At 34.5% G+C, this 16,308-nt stretch overlaps 2 protein-coding genes across 2 annotated transcripts; both read right to left on the bottom strand.

Moving 5' to 3' along the window:
* Nucleotides 1-833: 833 nt before the first annotated feature.
* Nucleotides 834-4,416, bottom strand: LOC131545908 (gamma-glutamyl hydrolase). The gene is made up of 9 exons (XM_058785123.1): nt 4,169-4,416; nt 3,858-3,972; nt 3,230-3,280; nt 2,774-2,858; nt 2,430-2,568; nt 2,197-2,303; nt 1,723-1,816; nt 1,499-1,636; nt 834-1,406 (listed from the first exon to the last, which is right to left on the bottom strand). Exons 1-9 carry the CDS (start codon nt 4,272-4,274, stop codon nt 1,288-1,290), a joined length of 954 nt encoding a protein of 317 aa, XP_058641106.1. The 5' UTR covers nt 4,275-4,416; the 3' UTR covers nt 834-1,287.
* Nucleotides 4,417-6,713: 2,297 nt separating this feature from the next.
* Nucleotides 6,714-12,497, bottom strand: polr3d (polymerase (RNA) III (DNA directed) polypeptide D). Its single transcript, XM_058784977.1, has 9 exons — nt 12,328-12,497; nt 11,138-11,298; nt 11,001-11,044; nt 10,735-10,889; nt 9,621-9,742; nt 8,814-8,988; nt 8,347-8,597; nt 8,104-8,256; nt 6,714-7,111 (listed from the first exon to the last, which is right to left on the bottom strand). Exons 2-9 carry the CDS (start codon nt 11,291-11,293, stop codon nt 6,995-6,997), a joined length of 1,173 nt encoding a protein of 390 aa, XP_058640960.1. The 5' UTR covers nt 11,294-11,298; nt 12,328-12,497; the 3' UTR covers nt 6,714-6,994.
* Between the last annotated feature and the right edge of the window lie 3,811 nt (nt 12,498-16,308).

The raw sequence follows: 16,308 nt of genomic DNA on the forward strand, positions 1-16,308 counted from the left end.
CCCGAGGGGCCCCTAAGGGCCTCAATACACAATACCGCACCCCAGTGCCTCTGTGATGTTGTGGTGCCAAGATAAGGTCTACAGAGGGTTGACTGGTTGCCACAGCACTCATTTCTTTGTTTTTCAATCATTATTAAAGCATTTTTTAGCCTTAGAAGATATTAAAATATGATAGTTGAATTGATATTTCATTATTTGTACAGTACCTTGAAATCTGTTGTTTTAAACGTGATAAATAAAGGTTTTAGTGCACTTAAAATCAAGTAAAGAATGAATATTATTCAGGAATAACACATGGCTTGTAGATGGGAAATCTTTATTAGTTTTATATATATATATATATATATATATATATATATATATATATATATTATTGTTATTACTAATACACTGTATATGTACTTTAATATGGCCTACTGTAATACTGTAAAATATACACAAAACTGTGTGTGTATATATATATATATATATATATATAAGTGCTGTCAACGATTAATTAGATTAATCGCATCCAAAATAAAGTTTTTGTTTACATAATATATGTGTATATACTGTGTATATTTATTATGTCTATATAAATACAAACACATGCATGTATATATTTAAGAATTGTTTTATGTTTATATATTAAATATATTTATATATAATATAAAATATAAGAATATGAATATATAAATGTATAAACGTAAATATTTTCAAAAATATATACTGTATGTGTGTATTTATATATACATAATAAATATACACAGTACACGTACATAAATAATGTAAACAAACACTTTTATTTTGGAATGCGATTAATCGTGATTAATCGTTTGACAGCACTAATATATATATATATATATATATATATATATATAAATATGTTGGAAAAAAAATTCTATGGACTATTTTAGAAAACAACATGAGGGAAAAACAAATGGAATGTATATGAAAATGTCATAAACGTGACAATACTGCCCTCTTCTGGCACATAAACCATAGCATGCCTTTGATCTTTAGTAATGTGTAATTTTAAAACATACATATATATACAATAATATTTATTCTCTTTGAAGGAATCAAATATGTAATCATCTTCATAATTATAATAAAAAATAATTGAGTGTTCTAATAAATCCAAAATAATTTAATAAAACACTGATTATTTAAAATGTCTCTCAGTTAAAAACAATATTCCTAAAATGAGATGAGGTCTGCAATAAGGACTATTACAGTACATTTGTCTGAAATATCTTGACAAGTGTTTTCTTTCTTTGTCTTTCTCAATGTCCTATATTGTGTCTCTCAGAAGAAATAAGACTGTTCATATGCAGAGATATTTGCCACATACTCAGGGTTGTAGTTGTATATGAGCGCGCTGCTCTCTTCTGCTGCTTCACTGAAGTGGTGGGAGCTTCTCCTTCCTAAAAACACACACATGCATTTGTTCATCCCAATTCATCCAAATGTGGAACAAGCAAACACATAAATAAGTAAAGTATGAGACTGCAATTACCCTCATTTACAAAGAATTCAGCCAGTAAGGACGACACGCACACAGCATTGCTGGAATGAGGAAAGTTGTAACGAGGGTCCCACTGGAAGCGGTTCACTTCTGGATGCCATTGTACCCCATAGAAAGGGTACTTCCTGCCTGCAGGCCAATAATCTTTCATCCACACTGTGTATGGGTGCTTGTATAGGGTTGTTTTAAATATGAAAAATGTCTGGTTTAGTTACCTTCCATGGTGGAAACAAACTCAAGGCCATTTTGTGCTATGTTTGTGGAGAGCACTGAAAAGAAGCCACTTAATTTCTCATTTCCCATGAATGCCTGAAAAAGAGGAAGTGTTATAGACCTTAATCGGGTTGGACATCATATTGAATTTAACACGGAAGAAAACAAGTCTGTGAGGGATAGACTTAGTGTCTTTACAGTGGCACGTACTGTATAAAGGTCCTAGAACACATACAAATGTTACAACTCACAACTTTCAAATCTGTTTTATGTTGTTTTTGTCAATTGAAAGTCTTTTGGAACTTGACAGTTCATCGGTATGTTGTTAAAAACAGTATAATCCACTGAATGCACTGTACTTCTATCCCTCTCAGCCTAGTGGTTATGGCATTACCCTGACTAAGGACTATTGCTTCTTGTTTGTTATTTTGATTAGAAGTATTGAAATGAATATTGTGTGTTTATAAAAGATGTACCTCTTTGGTCACTCCATAATGGTGGAAATTTCCAGTAAGTGGTTCCTGGGACAATGCTTTACGAATGTCAGATGGGAAGTTGGTAAACATACGACTGGATGAAGCCTCTGTTAATGGAAACAAATGTGCAAATGGACATTAGAGACATTATATATACAAAAACAAAAAAAAAGTGGACCATGTTGCTGATCTTGACTACGTACATTGGCTATATTTATATTTAGACTAAGTACCTGAGGTGAAGTTGAGTGGATAAGTGACATTCTCTGCAGTTGTCTTACTCAACAGGTTTTCTCCAGCCACCAGCACCGTGAGCAGCTGAAATCCCAGGCATGTTCCCCAGATGGGAAAGTAATCTCCCTCATCATTCGCCTGAGACAGCACAAAAACAAACTCTTGATAAGACTATCGGTAACGTCTTGCAGTTTATTTCCTTTCTTTTTAGTTCCTAAAATAACTGCAGTAACGGCACATGATAAAGTCCAACTGTTCCCATAAAAAAAGTTGATGGTAATTAACAACTAATTATTCAGGAGACACAAGGAGACACATCTTATATTCACTGTAATTCCTTTACCTTAAGGGCCAGTGTGAAGTAAATCCCAGCGGTGTGAGCGAAGTCAGATGTCTCCAGATCCACAGCGCCGCCGATGAGAAGAAGACTGATTGAGAGGGGGAAGTTTATGCAAAATTATCTTTGCATGTGAAATATTATTGTATTAATGTGAATCACTGCTTTTGTTTCTGTAAGTTTCATTCAAGCATGATGGGGAGGCGTTTTCATTGTAGGGTGTAAAATCAGGTTTGCCTATAAACTGGAAGAACTGATAAAATCTAGGTTACTGCAATCATATTCAATGCTGACAGTACATTACATAATGGCCAACAAAATGGATCTAACAGCTTATATAATGAAAAGATAATGATCATGTATGAATACATCAGGTAAGGGCATCATGGAAATCTGGGTGTGATGGACTTGTCCATGTCAACACCACATAATAGTGTTTTGAATGAAAGATGAAGAACATACCCATTTATTGACCTGAAGATTTTTTCATGCTCTGCCAATCTCTGGTTTAGCCTGTAACACAGAATGTGTTCATTAGTATGATTGTTGAAATAACACATTTTGAATATGGATTTGCAGATGAATTATTTTCTACCTTGTGTGATTCTCTTAAATGTATGGTTGTTGGTATTATTGATATGACTCTTCTGAATCAGTTCCCAGATAGCAAGAACTTTTGGGACTCAGTCACACTAATCGCCATATTCATGTTTTTAAATCACTTGATTGACTTTGGAGATAAAACTTTGTACATTCTTTGTAGCCTACATTCATTTCAGAGAGAAAAAAAAGAAGTGGCCTAATTACGAAATAATATCCCTAAGTCCTACTTAAGTGGGTCAAAAAGCACTCTTAATAAGGTTCAACTAACTGTATTTAGCCTAATATAAATGTAAATGTAACATAAAGTGTCCTAAAACATTACATTAAGTTCACACGTAAGTATATTCTGTTAAAATAGCCTACATTATTTCTGTAAAGTGTACTTCTTTTTCACGAAGAAACACTAGAATCGGTGTGACTTGAATCGATTAATCGGTTTTTAAACATGAATCGGAACCTTTAATGCAAACAAACAGACAAGACTTACCTAATTGGCACAACTCTAGCTCCCCCGGACTCAATGTACTTAACATATGATGAAGGGATGTATGTCTTTCCAAACTTTTTCATCGACTCATTGTCAACTTCTTGCGTGAGAATCCCTATAGACAAAATAATGCTCGAGTCATATGCGCTTAAAGGTTAGTCACACACTTACAGCGTGTGTTTGTTGTTATTAAACATGACAAGAATAAATTCAGTCTGTTTGCAAAAGTAGATTTTAAAGTAAATCGAATTTTGCGTCAAAGCTTTAGTGCACACATCTGCTTGACGGACAATATGAAGGCAATATTTTACCGATGATCGGTCTGTCGTTCTGAGGCTCGTTTCTCTGCGGGAGTTTAAACGGAGCGGCGCTGCACGAAACTACAACACACGCGCACAGGAGCGCGCTGAAGCCCATTCTGACCGGTCCACAGAAACCCAGCTGACACTGAGTGCTCCTTCACTTATACAGCCTATGTTTCATATAGTATCTGAACTGAAAGTTATGAGGGAAGTCAGATGGGCGGGGTTTGTACTTTTTGGAGGAAGGAAAACAATCAGTAAATACCGCTCGTGCCAGTTTGTTTGGGAAAATACTGAGTTGTTGGGTGAGTTGGCGAAATACTGCAGCCGCATTCTCCACACGTGAGACCAGAAGTTCCTGAAGCTTTTAGGAACTTGTATTTTCCAAAACGTTCTCACAGCCTGTGTTTACCACGAAGTGCAATGTGAAATATAGTGTCATCAGCAATCTTAGGCTTTATATAAGTTTACAGTCCACAAGTGAACCTCAGACTGAATTTGCACTTTGGTTTTTCCACAAACCAGCTTTCAGAGCAACACAGGAGCAATGGAAATTATTCAATTGATACTACTGGTAGCCTACCATTTAGTGCACCTAAAATGCATATTTAAAGAAAAAAAAAAAACTTTTAACTTGCATGTTGTTTATTTGGAAAGTGTTTAATTATGAAAAAGTATTTATTTATTCGTATTTATTACGAAAATGATATACTTTGAAATATAGATATGTGAACTGAATTACGTTTTCCTATTTTTGTATTTGCAATGAAATAAAAATGCATTAGAGTTTACATTTATAAATGCAATTAGTTGAACTCGAGTTTAATTCAGTTAATATATATGGCTGATTGAATCTGATAGCTGAAGGCAGAGAAAAAGTCACTGCAGTAGCTATAATAGGACTCCAGCAGGAAATCATTCAGCAAATCATGAAGCACTGGCAGGGAGTCATAACACAAAATAATGAGCTGACTATTTATAGGACTCTTCATGAGTTGACTAGTTATTTACTGTACAGTCCCTCTGAAACAAATAAATACATGATTGCACAGTGGGATTCTATGCAGTGCATTTTCACGACCCCATCATATATCTTAATATAGTCAATAAAATATGAAATTCACTAGTTGCGAAGAATTACAGTTAGTGCAAGAGCTGTGTTGAAAACACATGCAATTCTTATTCAGATATACACTGATATAATCCAGTCTTTAGTGTCACGTGATCCTTCAGAAATCAATATACTGATTTGCTGCTTGAGAAACATTTCTTATTATCAATGCTGAAAACAGTTGTGCTGCTTAATATTTTTGTGGAAACCCTGAATACCTCTGCAATAAAGGGAAGATGGTTGTGAATGTCACATTTGCCATGACTTCTCATAGCACATGAAGTATCGTTTCAGCTTCTTGTTTTTAAAGCTTTTATAAAGCCAGTGTCACGTAACACAGAAGTACAGAGTCACAGTGACATATGCAAAACTGAGCATTTCATGAGGAGCATTTCTTTCTGATCATTCTTCAAATCACAGTTTATGAAGTAACAGCAGTTTTTTACCTTTTTATTTTAGTGGTTATAATCTAAGTAGGCTAGCTGATAATTCATTAATTCATCATGTATTCATTTGCCTTAACCCTATGAATGTTTTATTAAATTAAATATAACATACACGTTTTGTAACACAATGAAGTCAGACTATGTGTAGATGATTGGACCTTTAAAAACCTAGGTTGATTCAGTCATATTCAATGAAAATAAAAATATATATAAATATATTTGAACAAAAGCAGTTAATTTAAATGTTACCACATGAAGAATATTTTAGCTTATTTGACAAAATGTTTTTTCCCAGCATGCCTGGCTGAACGACTGCGTCGTGTTGGAAATTGCTGTGTGGTTTGGAAGTGATAGTGGTTAAACGTGTAGAGGAAAGGATTGAGGCAGGCACTGACAACAGTAAATGTTATCAACAAGCCCCAGCCGGCATTACACACATTTTTAGAGCCTGTAAATCTGCTTCCGCCGCTATCAGTGCTAAACCATTACACTAGGCTTTCAGAATATATAAGACACAACTTCACTGCGGCCAGCCACGTCATCCTCATGTTGCTGTTGCAAAGATGCTATGATGGAAAGCATCAACACGAATATCAACTAGCTCTGCTTGAGAAAAACAACAATTTTGTCCAAAATGCTATTGCAATAATTATCACTTGTAACAAAAAGGTGGGTTTAAGTGTATTAAGTTAACAGAAGTCATGCAAACATCACCAGAGAAAAGGTCACAGGTAATCAAAATGTAGTCTGATTATATAACCTAAAATGTGTAATGTAATGGATTACATAGTAATGTTTTTTGTGCCTTTGGCCACTCCATAATATCCAAAAAGCGATGACTGAACATTACTCAGAGAAACCGTGTCCTAAAATGCAATAAAATATAATTATGCTGAACTTTTTATGATTACAAAAACAACCTCTAATGAAACTGTCTGCACATTCTCACCACTAGGAAGCCGATTAAATAAGAATAATAATAAACAGGGAGGAGGAAAAAGGAGAAATTTCTAGCACATTTATTAAATTAATGTTTAACTCAAACCCAGATTTTTACAATAAATTTGATATTTATTGTAACCCACAATATTTACATGAGTAATAGTGTCTCATCTTGTAAAGACATTGCATATATTCAAATAAATTTCCTTGACCGTACAGTATAAATAAATTTCATTAATTCTCTCTGAGTTCTCCATCTGTGACGGTACACAGGAACATCTCACAAACTGATTTACAGCATTGAAGTGAATTATTGGCGATTCTAGCAGCCGCTCCTCAAGCTCTGTTTTCCAGAAGAGCCTGGAAGTCAGGTGAACAAACCAACTTGTGTTTAATGTGTCCCAACACAGACATGTCTCCCCTCCTGCCCTCTGTATCAACTGAGACCAGTTCCTACAAAACACAGAAAGAATAACAGAAAAAGACAATGTTATACAAACCTAAGAGCAAGTACATGAAGAAGCTAAATAGCATGTAAAGATTCAAACCCAAAGTGCCATGATGAGTACTGCTTGGTCATGTGCTTACAAAGCATTTGTCACCAATTTCATTACATTATTTAGCCTTTGGATCTTCAAATGCTGTTATAATATCTTTATCCCAGCAGTGGATGATTCCCCACCAACAGGTTAAAGGAATAGTTCACCAGAAATTAAAATTTGCTGAAAATGTACTCATCCTCAGGCCTAAGATGTAGATTAATTTGTTTGTTCGTGGGAATAAATTTGGAGAAATCTATCATTACATCACCGTCAGAATGAGAGTCCAAACAGCTGATAAAAACATCACAATAATGCACACCACTCCAGTCCATCAATTAACATCTTGTGAAGCGAAACTCTGTGTGTTTGTGAGGAACAAATCCATTTAGTTGTTTTAAATTTAAACAGTTGCTTAAGTCCATAATCCATAATAATGCTTCCTCCAGTGAAAAAAAACATCCCCAGTTGACCTCTTACATCAAAATCCACCAACTTTTTGGATTGTATTCACTTGTAATTGGTGTTTGATCTGTGCATATTTCTCTCCTGATTCAGACAAGATGACTTTTTCACTGGAGAAAGCAATATAATGCATAGAGGACTCGTATTTTAGCTGGAAGCAACAGTTTGACGTTTTTAAAAATGTGTCGATGAATTTGTTCCTTACAAATTCTTTTCCAACGCATCTTTTCGATGGATGAACTGGAGTGGCGTGGATTATTGTGATGTTTTTATCAGCTGTTTGGACTCTCATTCTGACGGCACCCATTCACTGCAGAGGATCCATTGGTGAGCAAGTGATCTGATGGTAAATTTCTCCAAATCTGTTCCCATGAACAAACAAACTCATCTACATCTTGGATGGCCTGAGGGTGACCTACTGCACTGATGAGCGTAACTGACCTGCAGGAAGGCGCAGGGGGTCCCCAGGGCCACATCCAGGGTGATGTTACCCAGTATAAGCTGAACTTTGCCTGACTTCCTCACGAGCATCTTTCCCACCAAACCCTCCTGTAGATCCTTAAGACAACAGGTGTTCTCATCTTGAGATTCATCCTGACAAACAAACACACAGGAGAACAAAAAACACATGAGTATATGCAAAAACTAACATGAATCTGTGATCTAAACCTAGCCAGCGCCAACCTGAGTCTCGGTCTTCTGCATCATGACCTGTCCGTCGCTCGACTGCACCTCTGTTTTGGTGGGCCGGACGTCACTGGTGGGCGGCTGGCCTGGTAGACAGTCAGGAAGCTGCATGAAGAGAAGCTCCTCCTCTTTGCAGTGATTCCACACCTCCAGTAAATCAGGCAGCAAATCAGGTTTGGGCAAGGGTGGCAGCTTGAACATAGGCTCCGCCTTCTTCGGTTCAGGAATATCCAAAGGCTCCTGCTTGACTGAAGGAAGACAGGGTTAAATTCTCCTCAATTCTGTGTAATGAAAGCTCACTAAATGTCTTCTTTGTGTCTAAATGTGTGGTCACATTCGCAAATTTTTGTTTGCAATTTTTTATATTATCAACTTTTGAGTATGAATTTGACCAGTGAAATGTGACCACACTTTAATATGTTTGCTAGTTTGTGCCTTTGCATGTTTAATGAAGTTTCTCCTACTCTTCACTTCAGCTCCAGCGCTGTCTGTGCTCATCAGTTCAGGATCTGAGGAGGTCTTTTCCGATTTGAGAGTCTCCTCGCTAAACTCCTCTTTGAAGACCCATCCCGACACAGCCAGCGGCAGCTGCACAGGACAGCTTCCTCTTTCTCCTCTCAGGTGAGGGTCATCCAGAAACTACACACACAGAACCAAAGGATTGAGGGTGGCTTATTTTTCTCAGTTAAGCAAGCATAAAAATCATAAAAACATGGTCCAGGACATATTTCACTCCAAAAACAAAATGCAAAAAGGAGGGGGAAAAATAAATAAATTATATTTTGCAAGATAATTAAGCCAATTGTTAGGACCATTATGTTTTTGCATCATGACTATCACATTTTTCCCCATAATTGCCATCAGCGTAAAGCATCTGGACATTTATCTTTCGATTTATCTTCCTACTCTTTTCAGTGGTGATTCTAATTATTAATTTACTATTTTTTTTATTTAAATCACCATGAAAAAGTACTACAAGAAATACTACAATGTATAATATTTTACAATTTAATAATAATAAAAAAATAAATCTTTGTTTTTATTGTATTAAAATACTGAGTAATGAGAATTAAATTAAAAATTTTGATTAATTATTATAAAAATTATGTCTCAATGGAAAGGATGTAAATGGACCTTAGGTAAGACTTATTTTCTTTTTGTAATTTCTTCCTTTTGATTTTGGGGTGTAATGCAACCAGGTAAAGGCTCTGCACAAGTTTGAGTTAATAAGTTAATTAGAAGTTAATAAGCTTCAGTTTTTTTAAACATACATTGTCCTTCTCAAGTTTGCGCAGGATTTCTTTAGTCTCCTCTTCGGTCTCTCTCTCCTTTTTGATGTTGATGATGGGTGAAGGGCCACTGTTTGTGGTTTCTCTGGTATCATCATATACACCTAATCAAATAAAACAAATTAAGAAAGCACTGATACAAGAAATGTGTCACAACAGAAAATGCTAATTATTTTTAATGTTAAATTTTAATCGTTATATTTTCCCATGAACATTCAAACCCATGGTAAATGCAGACTACCATTCAAATATTTACTTTTATTCAGAAAGAATGCATTAAATTGATCAAAAGTGACAGTAAAGATATTATAAAATTACAACAAAAAACCCACATTCGTTCTGAAAAAAATGCATCTTGTTTTCCACAAAAATATTAAGCAGGACAACTGTTTTCAACATTGATAATAATAAATGTTTCTTGAGCAGCAAATCAGCAAATTAGAAAGATTCCTGAAGGATCATGTGACACTGAAGAAGACTGGAGTAATGATGCTGAAAATTCAGCTTTGACATTACAGGAATAATTTACATTTTAAAATATATTCTAACAGAAAACAGGTATTTAAATTGCTATACAATTTCACAATAGACCTGTGTTGCTGTATTTTTAATCAAATAAATGCAGTCTTGGTGAGCATGACTGACTTCTTTCAAAAACATACAAGCTTCCCAACCACAAACTTATAAACAGTAGTGTATCTATACACCTGTGACTTAAAATCAGAATGAATTACTGCCGGTCAGTATTTTAATACCACATTAATGAGTCTAGTGTCACTCACAGATATTTGAAAAGATCTAAATGTTAAGTTGTTGGACTGTAAACAGCCTCAAGTAAGGCTAATCAACTATATTCTTAGCAGAAGAGCTGTTAATCGTTATTAGCTGTAGCAGTAAACATAATTATTATTAATCATTTGGGTCATATTTCAAAGGTGTGTGTTACTGTGATTTCACTACATTAAGAGGTGCCGTGAGGCACAAAACAAGCATCACTGCTTTAATGCCATTTAGTGTCACTATTAACAAACTCTGGCTCGAATCTCAGCACTTGGCCAAACAATTTCTCAAATCCTCCCCTGATGACCTCCTTTACCTTTCCTCTTGGCTATCATCTCTGCAGGACCTTGCTCAAAGATAGAATGTGACTGGATGACCTCTGGGCGACCTCGGCCCCTCCCTCGGCCGTCCCGCTGCCGACCTCGATCCACATCCTTCTTATCCCGTCTCGTTCTTTCATCAGCCTTTAATCTGCGGCAAAGTAAAACAAAAAATCATCCTCACTTGTAAGAAATATCAATACCTTCATAAAGTCAACAATGAATTACTGACAGTAAATGGACAAAAGAGTCTGTCACTTACTCCTCTTTTGATTTTCGACCAATAATATTGGGCGTGAAGGTTTTCTGCAGGACAAATGAGAAGACGACACTATGAATTGCAGCATAATGCATCTGAAATGTCTTGTGTGATTGTAATGTTCAGCTATGTATGGTGACCTTTTTGACTCCTCCTAACGTGAGGTCTCTGGAGCGCATTGTGGGGAGGCGTCCCGGAGAGATCGAAGCGGGCAGCCGGCGACCCATCGGCAGCCCTCTGGCTCCCCCTGCATGCGGCGTCCGTGGAGGACCACTGGGGTCACCAGAGCTCTCCATCCTCACTGACAAGAGAAGAGAGATGTTACTGCAAATGTCAATTTGACATGTAAACTCCACGTGCTTTGAGAAAAGCATATGCAAAACATCTATGTACAAATGCGTTTTATGAGAAACTGGAATCAGTTTGTTACCAAATGCTTGAATGCCATTGTTCTGTCCCAGTCCAAAACCTATGATACTATAGTGCCGTTTGAAATTTTTTTCTAAAATGAGCATTTTTCTCAGGCTCCTTTGTTTATGCTCAGTTATTTCACTTTAATGGCAATGAAAAGAACTTATTCATTGCTATTAAAGTGAAATTACTGAACCTACACATAGAAGCCTGATAAAAATGTTCATTTTAGAAGAAAATTCAAACGAAAATCTGAACTCTTCATATTTTATTATATATATATATATATATATATATATATATATATATATATATATATATATATATATATATATATATATATATAAAATGACCCTCTCTGTGAAATCCAGGCTAAAGTCTCAAAATCTAATTACGAGATAACAAGAATCAAAATTTGATTTCAACCATTAATTTCTCTATGATTTCAATCTTTGTCATGGTCTTAGTCAATATTAAAGATATCAAGATTACAGTTTCACAGAATGTTCTTTACCTTATGAAGGATGATGTTATGTAGAAAACAGTAAATCACAAAAAAAAAAAAAATACTTTAGCTGGGTTTTCACAGCCAGGGTCTCTCTCTCTCTCTCTCACACACACACACACACACACACACACACACACACACGTGTGTTATGTTGGAATCCCCGTAAAAATTCCCATTAGGATCTTTTTGGATTGGTTCCAGATCAAGATTATGAGAGAAATTCTGCACAAATTGTTACCACAGTCAGATTTTCTGACTACGATGATGACACGCCACGTTACTGTGTGAACATTCAGTCACACACACACACACATATATTAATAACTATATCGAAGCAGATATTTCCAGCGGACGCCGGTATGTCCACGCTTCCGAACACATGGCGAGTCAGACTCGTGACTGTAAACTCACCAGCGCGCTTCCTCCAGTGCAGAGATCCCTCAAACACCGGCTTACAAAATACTCCCAAATATAACTGAGTTGCAGACTAAATCGAGAGTTTATGATGATGATATCCAGTGCAAGTTTGTTTGAGGCGGAGTTTTACGTGCAATGACACTTTGACCCGTGTGACGCAAGGGAGGTGATTGGTGAACGTCAACTCTGCACCACTTTGCGCAGAGTTTTTTTTAAAGTGCCCCTATTATGGGTTATGAAAGGTTAATATTTTGGTTTTGGGAGTCCCAACAACAGGTTGAAATGCATGCAAGATTAAAAACACTTTCATTTTCTTATAATATGCATTTATTTTTATCTTTAATTTATTTTTATCATTATTTCCCAAACGATTTGTTTAACAATTCATTTTTCCAAACCCCTCCTTTGCCTGACGCTAATCTGAGTTTGTGAGCTTTTAACGCTCCAAAAGCGGCACCTAGTGGAAAAAAATGAATTTGCATTTTCATTCAAACCAAAGCGAAAATCAAGTTTTCCCAGGTCTGCGCGCGCAACAAGGGGGCGGGCAATATGCTAATGTGTCCTGTTGACGAAACGACTCGTTTCAATGATTCAGAGTCGACTCTTTCTTTGAGAGACAATAACTTTATAAACTTTATAAAGTTTTAAATAAATAAATAATAAATAAATATTTAAAACTTTGCAGGATGTTTTCATTCGCTTAGAGCTGTGTTACACACTGCATGAAAGATCATTTTCAAAAATCCATAATTGGGGCGCTTTAAAGGCGCAGCACGGGATCAAGTACAAATAAACTCATTTCAAATAAGCACTATTTATAGTAAAAAATATTAGGATTATAGTACAAAATAAAATATGAAATAAAATAAAACAACAAACATGTCACTGAAAAAGGGTTTTTAGTTTTATTTTATAACTTTTTTAATCATATATTTCTGGACTGGACAACTTTTCAATTAAGAGAATTAAAGATGAAAATTAAAGCTAATAAATATCCTCGGAAAAAAACAAACATATTAATGATAATTGTGCGTTCAGCATATGTAAACTTATAACGTCCCATTTTTGGCACTGCCTATCAACCTGACATTTTTTTTTTACTAATTTTCTGAATACAGAATATATAATATTGAATGACTATTTAAACCGCAAAGAGACCTGATATTTTTCATAAATAAATATACAAATAAATAGGCCCAATTAATTAAATAAATAATAGATTTCTAGGCTATAAAAATTCAAATATGATGATTTGTTCGATAACCCCAGACTATTATTATTGTTATTCTGTGTTCATTTTCATTCAGTTTTGCACAGATATTATGTGATTATGTGGTTGTCATTAGAAAAAACAAAATGTTTTCCAAACAGGAATTATTTTTGATAATCAGGTATCCAGAGTGAGGATAAAATCAGGTTTAGAATAAAAGCAAATGATGATGATGATGAACATAATATTAAACATTAAAGAATATTTTGATGAATGTGGGTAATTCAACTGTTTTTGGTCCCTATTGACTTCCATAGTATTTTTTTCCCCACTCTATTAAAAGTCAATGGCTACCGTCAACTGTTTGGTTACATTCTTCAAAATATCTCCTTTTATGTTCTATAGAAGAAAAAAAAAAACTCATACAGGTTTGGAAAAACTTGAGGGTGAGTAAATGATGACAGAATTTACATTTTAATACTTTATTATAGGAATGACAGCACTAATAACATCAGACTACACTTTTATTAGTCAGAATGGGAAAACGAATCTTAAATAAGTAAATGATTTTATGATCAATTATTTCCTGCTATACATCTATATGACACGATATACTCTAAGCAATGTCAATCATGTCCACTAATCAGAACAACATTTCAAATGACAAATTAAAATCTGTACATCTATAAGGACGTTTGTCCTTCGTCTGTCAGGGTCTATCGTGTTTTAATTATCTGTTGTCCTTTAATTACTCTCCATCCTGAGATAACCGACCTTAGTGATCCCATCAATCACAATGAGTCAGAAACACTGATCATCTGACCTTCAGAGAGCTTCAGAGTCAGACGTGTTGTTGTGTGCTGTGTGTGTTTGCGTTGCAGGGACCATATGGTGCAGCATTTGGTTAGTTCCTCTGTAGGTTGAAGCATCAGATGGTCCTGTCCTTGAGTAATAACACGCTCGAGCGGTCGCTGATATCAGTGTAGCAGATCCACACGAGCATATACTTGAGTTATAGCGCCGTCACAGTGTAATCAATGTAGTCTGGCCCTCAGTGTAATGGTGACATACTCGATATTGCGCTTGCTGCTTCTAGACTGAAGCCAGCTTCATTTCTGTGTGTGTGTGTGTGTGTGTGTGTGTGTGTGTGTGTGTGTATTTTCCTGCAGAGTCTGAGCTCTTTAAGTCTTATTCTTAAGTTTGGTTATGAAACTCGGATTCTGAGTCTGACAGGAAGCATATTAGATATGATTTTACACCCTAAAATAAAACTGGTCACGCAGTGAATCCTGTGCTACAGACCAGCTGCATCTCAAGAGGGGGTGTGAGATACATGAACACACATTCACTCAGTATATCACACATCACAACCATTGTTTGCCAATATAAAAATAAGAACAAGTATTTTAGTTTTAATAATAATCTTTTATGTTTTTAACAAAATTTCTTATGCTCATCAAGGCTGTATTTATTTGATTAAAAATACATTTTAAATAACCCTGTAATTTTGTGAAATATTATTGCAATTTAAAACAATAGTTTGTATTTTAATATATTTTAAAATATAATTTATTCCTGTAAACCAATGCTGAATTTTCAGCATCATTACTCCAGTCTTCAGTGTCACGTGATCCTTCAGAAATCAGTATAATATGCTGATTTTTTATCAGTGTTGGAACCTGTGATACTTTAAAAAGAAGAAAAAACAACAACAGCATTTATTCAAAATAAAAGTCTTTTGTTACAATATGCACTACCGTTTAAAAGTTTGGGGTCAGTAAATAGTTTTCTTTCTTTTTTTGGAGGTAATGAATTCTATTATTCAGGAGGGATGTGTTAAATGGATAAAAAGTGATAGTAAAGACTTATATTGTTAGAAAAGATTTCTATTTGAAATAAATGCTGTTCTTTTCACATTTTTATTCATCAAAGAATCCAGAAAGAATTATCACAGGTTCCAAAACAATATGAAGCAGCACAACAGTTTCAACATTGATTATAAATCAGCATATTAGAATGATTTCTGAAGGATCATGTGACACTGAAGACTAGAGTAATGATGCTGAAAATTCATCTTTGATCACAAAAATAAATTACATTTCAAAGTATATTAAAACAGAAAACCAATAATAGAAATTGTAATAATATTTCATATAATAATAATAATATATATATATATATATATATATATATATATATATATATATATATATATATATATATATATATATTATTATTATTATTATTATTATTATTAATAATAATAGTAGTGGTATTATTTAATAAACAGACTATTCTTAATTTGTATTTTATGCTTTATTTACCTTCATACATTTTTTCATCACTCATAGACTACTGCAAATCATGCCATTTATTTATGTTAATAAAGACTTAATTATAACATTATGGGATAATCGTAACTTACATATTAACTGTAATTAACTCATTAATCATATATTCTAAATAATATCATTGCTTTATACTGTTTTTGTTGTTGTTGTTTTTGTTTTCTTTTTTATCGTGATGTAGTTTTGTTAGCTGTCAGGAATCATTTTAAAGAAAAGGTTCAAGAAGGAACAGAATTATGATTATTTTAATTTAATTAAATCATGTAAATGTAATGTTTTTAAAGATTTTTAATTTTTTTTATTCAGTCATTTATATCATAACTATTCTTACAATTGCCAAGATAAGCATAGTTTGTTACCTACTACCAGCATTAGCACCTTTAAAAAAAAAAAAAAAAAAAACTTCAGTTCAAAGGC

The sequence above is a fragment of the Onychostoma macrolepis genome, chromosome 08 (assembly GCF_012432095.1).
Source record: "Onychostoma macrolepis isolate SWU-2019 chromosome 08, ASM1243209v1, whole genome shotgun sequence".
Classification (NCBI taxonomy): domain Eukaryota; kingdom Metazoa; phylum Chordata; class Actinopteri; order Cypriniformes; family Cyprinidae; genus Onychostoma; species Onychostoma macrolepis.